Raw genomic sequence first — 10,638 nt, forward strand, 5'->3', positions numbered from 1 at the left:
TTCTCTCTAGCATCTGAACCAGAATTAAACCTAGTTTAATCTTGGCTCGGAAAAAGTCTTTACTAAGGATTCATCTTCAAATCTGGGGATCAGCATTACCATTTTTATTAAAACTACATTTAGTAAAAGCTGTTCACAAATGTTTATTATAAGAAGAATTTTAGAAACTCATTTTTGAGGCCGGGCGTGGTGGCTCACGCCTGTAATGCCAGCACTTTGGGAGGCCGAGGCGGGTGGATCACCTGATGAGCTCAGGAGTTCGAGACCAGCCTGGCCAACATGGAGAAACCCCGTCTCTACTAAAAATACAAAAAATTAGCTGGGCATGGTGGCGGGTGCCTGTAATCCTAGCTACTCCGGAGGGTGAGGCAGGAGAATCGCTTGAACCCAGGAGGTGGAGGTTGTGGTGAGCTGAGATCGCACCACTGCACTCCAGCCTGGGCGACAGAGTGAGACTCTTGTCTCAAAAAAAAAAAAAAAAAAAAAAAAAAAAATCCATTTTTTAAGGTTCCCATAAAAATGAGTGAAAGTGGAATTTAAGATCGTAAAATCTAATTTTCATGCACAAATACAAACATTCGCCAGACCATCTTTACTGCACCATATGACCATTTGCTCGGTCAAAAGGAAATCCACTCATCTCCCTGGATCCCCCGAAGGTTATACAGGGGGCCCACTGTGCTTCCAGAATACAGAGGATGTTTAAAGTAACAGATCCCTCAAACTGTGTTGTGGGAAGTTTAAGCGGCAAATGATTAATAAAAGTAATCAATGTCCATGTAGTTTGAATGCTTACAACGATCCTACTACGAGCCGAAAACATTTCCTCATTTCTTTCTTCTCTTTATGAAAATGGGCTCCCCCCACGGGGTTGCCTTGGGCCACCTCCCTTCCTCAGGCGTATTTGCTTATTTGTTTGAGACAGAGTCTCTCTCTATTGCCCAGGCTAGAGTGCAGTGGCACGATCTGGGCTCACTGCAACCTCCGCCTCCTGGGTTCAAGCGATTCTCCTGCCTCAGCCTCCCAAGTAGCTGAGATTACAGACATGCGCCACCACGCCCGGCTAATTTTGTATTTTTAGTAGAGATGGGGCTGGCCAGGCTGGTCTCGAACTCCTGACCTCAGGTGATCCACCCGACTCGGCCTCCCAAAGTGCTGGGATTACAGGCATGAGCCGCCGCGCCCGGCTGCTCATGCTTCTTTCTACCCATTCTCAAAATTCTTCAGTGAGGTCCTCCAGGACCAGGAAGGGGCTCTACGGACTTGGGAGGGTGCACTTAATAGGCTAGTTACTGAATCGTGGCCGTTTCCCACTTTGCATCTCCGGCAGCTTGACCCCTACTCCAGGGCCAACTTTTCCCAAAAGCCCAGGCCAGGTGCAGCCTGAACGTGGCTTTCCTCCGCCCCTGAATCTGCTTCCCTGTAAGAGCTGAAAAACATGCACGGCTGTCACTCTAGAAATAATTGGAGAAGTTGCTTATTGTCGAGGGCAGAAGGAGCTGAACGGCTTCCACCTCAGCGCGTTCCCCTTGGTGCTGACTCGCTCGGGAAAGGGGAGTCCTCGGTGCCCTCGCTAAGTAACCCCGGGATGCTGAGGGGCGTTGCCAGGCCCCTGGTCAACAAGAGGGCTCAGCCCCACGCAAGAGGTGAGCCGGGAGCGGATGACACTTGCCCAGGTGACCAGGGACCAGGCCTCCGGCTCAAGGAGCGCATCAGGAGCTGGGGCCAAGGCCAGGGTTTCCTCCCCTTGCCAGCAAGAATGAGAGCACCTGCCATCTGGCCGGCACCCTCCCCTGGGCCCGAGGCTCCTGCCCTCGGAGGGGCGAGACGGGGGAGCTCCGTGGACTCTGCAATTCATGAGACTTCCACGAGGAACAAAGGTCTCCGTGCCGGCCTCGGGTCCCGATCTCGGCGCCCTGACTACCCCGGGGCCCAGGGCGCGGCGCTCCGGCAGGCACGGAGCCAGGGAGCGGGCGGAGGGCGCGGAGGAGACGGCGGTACCTGTGGGTGGAGACGGCAGGCATCCCTGTCCCCGCTGGGCTGCTGCCTGCCCGGCCGCGGTCCCGGCTGCTGCAGCATCACCCGGGGCGGGGCGCTGACGTCACGGCCGCAGCCTCCGCAGCCGCGCGGGGCCCGGAGCCTTAAAGCGGCGCCGCGTCTGGGGCCCCGCGGGCGGGAGCGGAGCCCGGTGTTCCCCTGGGCCCTTCCCGCGGGAGGCCCGTCCCGGTGCTTCGCGCACGACGGCGCGTTCTGCAGGATCTGCCCGGATCCCGGAGGAAAACGTCCCCCCCGGCCTCACAGTTCTCACCGTTTTCTTCTGATTTAAAAGAAATAAATACATTTTCGTGCCTTCATGTATAAATAGATACCCGTGTGTTCGCGGATACATGAATGTCGCAGTGCGTGTGCCAAGCCTGTGCCCATGTGCGCAGTGGGGCAGCCGGGCCTGCTGAAGGCGTCGCGACTCTGGGCCCGGAGCTGTCCAAGGCACTGGGGATGTCGCAGAGAACAAGGCAAAGTTCCCGCCCCCGGGGGAACTTTGTAATGTAAGTAAATACATAAATACTTTATGTATTTATTATTTATTTCCTTTTTTAACATACAGAGAGACAGGGCCCTGCTATGTTGCCCAGGCTGGTCTCGACTCTTGGGCTCAAGTGATCTTTCTGCCTCGGCCTCCCAAAGTACAGGTGTGAGCCACCGCATCCGGCTGCATGACATTTAAGAGAGTGACACACACACATTAAACAAGACATAAAATAAATGGTATGTCAGAAGGTGGCAACGCCCTAGAGAAGGGGTTAGGGAGTGTGGGGCTGCGGAGGCGCTGGCCTTGCAGGTTTCCATCAGGTTGTTGGCGAGTCCTCACCTCGAAGGTGACACTAGAAGGAGGACTTGTGGAGCAGGCTGGGCACGGTGGCTCACACCTGTAATCCCTGAGCTCTGGGAGGCCGAGACGGCAGATCAGCTGAGGTCAGGAGTTCAAGACCAGCCTGGCCAACATGGCAAAACCCCATCTCTACTAAAAATATGATAATTAGCCACACGTGGTGCTGGGTGCCTGTAATCTCAGCTACTCAGCTGAGGCAGGAGAATTGCTTGAACCCGGGAGACAGGGGTTGCAGTGAGCTGAGATCGTGCCACTGCACTCCAGCCTGGGCCACAGAGTGAGACTCCATCTCAAAAAGAAAAGAAGGACCTGAGGAGCTAGGGGAGCCAGGCAGGCTGACGTGTGGGGAAGTCACGCCAGGCACTGGGAAGAGCAAGTGCAAAGGCCAGGGGCAGAAGTGAGCTGGGCTGAGTCCAATAACTATGGATCAAATAATTATGCAGCCGGTAGTGGAATTATAACCCCAGGGAAGTGCTGCAGAGGGGAGGCACGGGGCCCTGTGGAAGTTTACCGCGGCAGATTCCACCCCGTTGGGAGGGTTGAGGGCTCCTCAAGGAGCCCTAACAGGCCAAGTGGAGAGAACAGCATGTCCCACACAGAGGGCTCAGAGGGCTCAGCACTGGCAGATCTCCGGAGGGGAGAGGGCCTGGAGGCACACAGCAAAGGAAATGGAGGGGGACAGGGATGCAGAGGCCTGGGAAGGAGGTGAGGGCTGGGGAGGTGGGACAGGCCCAGGTGTGGCCTCTTAGGCAGTTGCCGGTTTCTAAGAGCAAAGAGAAGCCTAGAAAGGTTTTATGTAGGGGAGTGGATGGCATGAATCCTATTCACAGTTAGCAAAGATCATAAAGCTCAGAGTGAAAACGGATTAGAGGGAACCAGGGGACCACATGGGCGCACCGGGTGGCCCAGGTGGGAGAGTCGGGGGTGTTGGTGGAGGGAGAGAGGTGATGGATTGGCCAGGGACTTAGGACTCCATGATTGATTGAAGGTGAGGGAGTACAGGAACGGGAAGGGTGGTGCTGAGAAGTTTCTAGCTTGAGCGGTGAGGGAAGAGAGTGGATTCATGGAGGCCAAAGCAGGTGTGTGCTGGAGTGAATGCCATAGGTTTGCTTTGGGATATGCTGAGCTTGAGGGCTTTAAAGCCTCTAGACCACTAGAGACTTGGGTCTGGAGCTCAGAGATGCTCCTTTGTGAGTCCCCTGCACATGGGAGCTAATTACAGGTGAACTGTGGACCTCGCACTGCCAGGGAAAGGCGCAGGGCAGAGGGCCCCAGATGACACCGTGGGAATTTCAACAGATCCTGCCCAGGCTGAAGAGAAGGAGCCACTGGAGGGGGCTGGTTCTGGCTTCTTTTATCTCTGTAACGGGGTAATAGCTTGAAAAAAATACCAGTGTCCTTTTCTATTTTGCATGCAAGTGGCCTGCCATTAACTGATGAGCTTTAGCACCTCAGGGACTTAATGCAATAGAAGCTTACTTCCACATGAGGTTGGCAGAAGTGTGCCTGATGGGTGGGGACCTCTGTGAAGCCATTCAGGGATCCCTGTTGCCTCCATCTTGCTCTGCCCTGGTGCACTGAGGGAGGAGCCCAGGCGGTGCGTGCCCACGGGGCCAGGTGTGCAGGAGGCCCACGTTCCATTCGAATCCCATTGGCTAGGACCCTGCCACACAGCCACACCGGCCACACCCAACCCACAACAGGGCTGAGAGATGGGGCCCCTGTCCCCAGGAGAGGAGGAGATGGGGGTGGGGAGTTGCTGGCTTCAACCGCTTCTATAACCTCTAGCTGCTTGCAGAGGGGAGAGAAGATGGGGAATGCTGAGAAAACTTAAAGATCATCTCGAGGTTCTGATGTTCACAACGGGATTTTGCAGCAAGAGAAGAGATTTGAAATCTAAGCATTGTTGAGAAAGAAAGGGATTTTGAAAATTCCTTTGACCTTTTTTAAACTTCCAAAGTGAGAACCTTCTAAGGCTAGAGCTTTTGCTTTTTAGCCCCTCCAAGTTCAGGGCAGAGAGCAGTGTTTCTCCCTGGGGGTAGACAAGATTTCTCCTGTCTCGACAATAGGTCTAGACTGGGGGCCAGAGTGGAAGGGGCTGACAGAACGTGCAGGAAAGACAAGAGACGCTCGCCCTTCCGGTCCTGGGTGTGGGGGGAGGATGGCAGAGGGAGGAGGGAGAGTGAGGGGGAGGAAGGTGGTTGGGGTGCGTCCCAGCTGCTTTCTCCCTGCGCCTCAGCCCTGTCGTGGCAGACTTTGCTCTGGTGTATGGCAGAGCCCCCATACACCAACACAGCGGCCGCAGCCCGGCTGGGGGGTCAGAACAGTGGGGGCTCTAATTTGCCCTGTGAGGCTCCTGTGGCTCCCATTCAGTGCCTGGATGCAGAGCTGAAGCTGCAATGGCCCCGTGGGGCTGGGACATGATGTGGGGTGGGGGAACCCTCAGCCTCAGTGTGGGAAGGACAGTTGGGCCAGGAGGCTGGGTGGGGGGACTTTGGCAGAGAGACCTGGAGGGGTCTACGGGGCCAGCCAGGGCCCCAGGGAAGCAGGAGCCCCACCAACTCCACGGCAGGATCCAAGGAAAACAGGGGACTGCTGCAGCCCTGCCACGTACACGGGGACCGGCAGGCAGTCAGAAGGGCATAGGAGCCCCACCCACTGCCCCAGCCCAGAAAGGAACAGAGGATGGAGACAGGACATGTGCAGTGTGAGCCCAGAGAGACCCAGTCGGACCCAGAATAATAGGCTCCAACAGTGCAGAGGAGAGCTGGTGTGAGGCGGTGGAAGCCTGTGCACCTGCCATCCCTGGGTGTCCACAAGGTGGTGGAAGAGTCCCACCTTTCCTGGGAGGCAGCGGGAAAACCTCGGAGCAGGAGGTGGGGAAAGGGAGAAGCTTTTCCTGACCTTGTAAAGATTCTTGGTTCTAAGGCTGGATTTTTCTTTCTACTTTGTGAACACATTTTTTCTGCAAAGCATGAAGCCAAGTGAATTTTTATGAATAATGTTAATTGTAATAACAGATCTCGTGCCAGTCACTGTGTTAAGGTGTTTACGTATTTTAACCTCATGTAGTCATCATAGCTTTAGGAATGGGCATTATCTCCACCATTTCTTTTCTATCCAGAAGCCTGAGACTTGGATGGAGTAGGGTCATGACACAGGCAAGGTTGGAGCAGGAGAGCCTCCCAGGCCTTGGGGTCATTCCTCCATTTGTGCAGCGATTATTTATACAGCATCTGCCGTCCTCTGGTGCGGGCGGGAGGTGGGATTCAGAGATGGCATCCGAATCCCCTTGGCCATGTTCTCAGTCCTCAGCCTCCTCAAGGGACTGTGCCGTCCCACTGTCTCTACCACCCCTGCCCATCCCATTCCCTGACTTACAACGTGGTCAGCTTGTGGCTCCCAATTCAGATCTGAGCAGTGACAGACATGGGTGTGTGTGTGTACCTGTGTGTACAAAGTGTGTGCTGTGCAAACACAGAGAAAGGTGCATTCCCGGCCAGGCATGGTGGCTGAATCCCAGCACTTGGGGAGACTGAGGCAGACAGATGACTTGAGCCTAGGAGTTCAAGACCAGCCTGGACAACACAGTGAAAGCCTGTCTCTGCTAAAAATAAACGAATTAGCCAGGCGTGGTGGTGTGCACCTGTAGGTAGTTCCAGCTACTTAGGGGGCTGAGGTGGGAGGATCACCTGAGCCGGGGAAGTCGAAGCTGCAGTGAGCTGAGACTGTGCCACTGCACTCCAGCCTGGGCAAGAGATCTTGTCCAAAAAAAAAACAAAAAAACACGAAGTGCATTCTCTTACGTTATGTGGAGTTAATGAATTATTGTCGACCTGCAGTCAATATTTCTTCCCTCTCTTTGGATAGCCTCTGTGGCTCTGACATGATCTAGACTCATACACACACACAAGCATGCACACATATGTGCACACATGCTCTGAGATATACATACATGCGCATGTGCACACACACACTCTCATACTCTCAGATATGTGCACACACATACACACATGCTATTCCTATTGCCACGCCTCCTCCTGACGGGAGCCCAGCAGCCACCCTGAAACTCTCAGTTAGAATCCAGACATTTTGTGTCCATATGAAAAAAGTCACAAAATTACAGTCCTGTAATGACAACACACTGCAAACTCCAGAGGACAGGGCCGTCCAATTCTTTTTTGGCGCCTCCTGCAACACCTGGCAGAGGCCAAGCACTGACACCCACATGCTTATGTACTCTACGTGGAATAGGATCGGTTGAAGTTGCGCGATTTACCCGGGCACACACGGGCACACACGGGCACACTGTGGGATAAAACAGATTGTCCTGGGCTGCCCTGGGCGTGCTGGTGAAACTCCATTGAACCATTTCTGCAGGCAAATGAATTCTGATTTCCAAACGTACGTCCTTCTTATAACGTACCTGTGGAAGCAAACCCTGGACTTTAGGTCTTCTAGAGGAACTGGGGCAAGGGGAAATTAGAACCTACAGGGTCGTGGTTGCGCTCAGAGCTGAGCCAGAGTGTGAACCCAGGGTCTAGATGTTGGGCAATGCTGGAGCCAAAGGGTGTCGGGCCGCCGAGGTTCTAGAACTAAGGTGGTAGAATCCAGGCGTGGTTGGCACCCAGGCAGCTACAGCCTCCCTGTTCGTGGCCTGGGTAAAGCCTCATTGGGTCACACAGTTGCCAAATAAAATACAAATACCCAGTTAAATTTGAATTTCAGATAAACAGAGTAATTTTTATGCTCAGCATGTTCCAGGCAACATTTGGCATTCTGTATTCTGATTTGCTCCACTTGGCAACCTTATCGGGACAGCTCCTGGAACCAGGCAGAGGCAGCCACCAGAGAAGCCCAAGGTCCTCTGAGGCTCAGCCTGCTGCCCCATGCCTGGGAGCCCCGCCCCCCGCTTGGATTTGCAGTTCACCTGTGAGAACAGTCAACACCCAACATCCATAGAGAAGTCCCAGCCAACATCTGCTTGGGTCTGGAAAGAAGCAACTGCCAGACAATATGTGGCTGGGATCTTTAAAGTTCGAGTGGCTTTTGTGCTTTATCTGTTTGTTCAATTTATTAAAATTCTGAATCGACTAACCAGAACTTTCTAAACACTTAACTGCTCATTATGCAACTAATAAAAGCATGAACATTTCAAATTATTTTAATCTTTGATCTTAATAACACCATGAATTATTAAACTTTTATATTATGAAATATGATGCAGAAAAGTGCACAAAACAAAACAAACGCTCAATGATTTATCACACACATGCAACCACCAGCCAGGCCTAGAATAAAATAGAATAGAATATCCCTAGAAGCCCTCTTCACACCATCCATAGTGCTAAGCCTTTCTCCTCTCAACCCCTGCAGAGAGCTCATCCCTATTCTGGCTTTTATGTTCATTGCTTTCTGGCTTTTATCTATAGCATGTGTCTTAGTTTGGATTCCCCCAAAAGCTGTTAGTTTACTGGGGAAGTGATCCCAGGAAGCAGAAAGAGAGTGAGACAGGGAAGAGGGAAAAGCTAATAAATTTATGAATGACCAAGTCTTCCATGTAAGTGACTAGGGCTCAGTCCAGCTCAGAATCTATTTCTCACAATTCTAGAGGCTGAGAAGTCCAAGATCAAAGCATGACAGTTTCAGTGTTTGGTGAGGGCCCAATTCTTGGTCCATAGATGGCCATCTTCTCACTGTGTTCTCTTACCTGGTGGAAGCAATGAGATAATTCTCTGGGGTCTCTGTGATAAGGGCACTAATCTCATTAATGAGGGCCCCACCCTCATGACCTAATCACTTGCAAAAGACCTCACCTCTCCAAATACCATCACACTGGGAATTAGGTTTCAACACATGAATTTTAGGGGGACACAAACATTCAAGTCTATAGCACATTATTATTGTCCTGCTGGAGGGTAGGGGAGCTGGGTATTTACCAAATTCTGGTTGAGAGCTGCCCCTGGGGGTGCTAACTGCCCTGCACTTGCAGTTGCATTTGTTGGCAACTGTATTAGTTCAGCTGTTAAAACAAAATACCATAAACAAGGTGGCTTAAACAAGAGAATTTATTTTCTGACAGTTCTGAAGTCTGGAAGTCCAAGATCAGGATGTCAACATGATCAGGTTCTGGTGAGGCCTCTCTTCCTAGTTTGTAGATGGCTGCCTTCTTTCTGTGTCCTCACATGGTAGAGAGAGGGCAGCGGGGGAGAGAGAGAGAGAGCAAGCAAGCTCTCTGGTGTCTTTTTTTTTTTTTTTTTTTTTTGAGATGAAGTCTCACCCTGTCATCTAGGCAACAGAACTAAGCAGTGTGTTCAGTACAACTGAACAACTCTGATGCAAGCTCCATGTTTCCTGGTGGACTGGAAACTGTGCCATCCACACAGCAATCCTGAAAGCTACAGTGTCCATCCCTGAACTGTAAGGTTTAGTTTAGCCTTAAAAAAATACTGTATATAAATGGAATCAGAAGTATGCATTCTCCTGTGTCTAGTTTCTTTTGTTCATCTTGACTTCAAGAGCTTCTGTGTTGTTGCATGTAGTTCTAGTTCATTTTCATAACTGTGTGTGTTCCATTACATGAATATACCTTCTGATATTTATCCATCCTCCTATTGACAGACACTTGGGCTTGAGGCTCAATACTCTTTAGGGTTGATATAGATAATGCTGCTATGGACATTGTTATACACATTTTTGGTTTATGGATGTAGGCATCTCTGTTGGGCATATACCAAGAAGTGGCATTTGGGGGTAAATACATGTTCACCTTTAGCAGGTAATGTCAGTTTCCCAAAGGGTTGTACTAATTTACACTCTCAGCAATGAGTGTAGCTTACTCGCTTACACAATTTGATATTGTTTGTCTTTTACTTTCTTTCTTTCTTTTTTGTTTTTTTTTTTTTTTGAGACAAGATTTTGCTTTGTCGCCCACATTGGCGTGCAGTGGCACAATCTCAGCTCACTGCAACCTGCAAGCTCTGCCTCCTGGGTTCAAGCGATTCTCCTGCCTCAGCCTCCCGAGTAGCTGGGATTACAGGTGCACACCACCATGCCTGGTTAATTTTTGTATTTTTAGTAGAGATGGGGTTTCACCATGTTGGCCAGGCTGGTTGCAAACTCCTCAAGTGATCCTGCCGCCTTGGCCTCCCAAAGTGCTGGGATTACAGGCGTGAGCCACAGTCCCCGTCCTTGTCTTTTACTTTCAGCCATCTGGTAGATGTACACTGGCGGATAATGACACTTATAATTTACATTTCCCTATGAGTAATGAGGTTAAGCACCTCTTCATGTTTATCAGCTGTCTCAGTATCTCCTCTGTAAAGGGCCTGATCAAGCCTTTTGCCCATATTTCTATTTAGTTGTCTGTCTTCTTTATTGATTTATAAGCATATGTTGATGTGTTGTGTATCTGGATAGAAGTCCTTCACACTTTTTTTTTTTTTCTGAGACAGGGTCTCGCTCAAATTATAGAAAAGTAGCACATCTAAACATGAAAAGTAAAACAATAAAATTTCTAGAAGTTAACATAGAACAATATATTTATAACCTTGAAGTAAGAAAATATTTCTTAAGTAGGCAAAAAATACCATACAATTGATCAACTGGACCACGTTAAAGTTAAGAACTCGCAAAGGGGCCAGGAGCAGTGGCTCATGCCTATAACCCGAGCACTTTGGGAGGCTGAGGCGGGCAGATCACTTGAGCCCAGGAGTTTGAGACCAGTCTGGGCAATATGGCGAAACCTT

General features: G+C 50.8%; 1 protein-coding gene across 1 annotated transcript in view; it reads right to left on the reverse strand.

Annotated features, from left to right (window-relative positions):
- The window catches only part of SLC45A1 (solute carrier family 45 member 1), a 24,958-nt gene extending 22,870 nt beyond the window's left edge, over positions 1-2,088 (reverse strand). Inside the window, exon 1 of the mRNA XM_002811542.5 lies at positions 2,002-2,088. Coding sequence (XP_002811588.2) covers positions 2,002-2,079 — 78 coding nt within the window. The 5' untranslated portion in view covers positions 2,080-2,088. The remainder of the gene's footprint in view (positions 1-2,001) is intronic.
- Between the last annotated feature and the right edge of the window lie 8,550 nt (positions 2,089-10,638).

The sequence above is a fragment of the Pongo abelii genome, chromosome 1, assembly GCF_028885655.2.
Source record: "Pongo abelii isolate AG06213 chromosome 1, NHGRI_mPonAbe1-v2.0_pri, whole genome shotgun sequence".
Taxonomy (NCBI): domain Eukaryota; kingdom Metazoa; phylum Chordata; class Mammalia; order Primates; family Hominidae; genus Pongo; species Pongo abelii.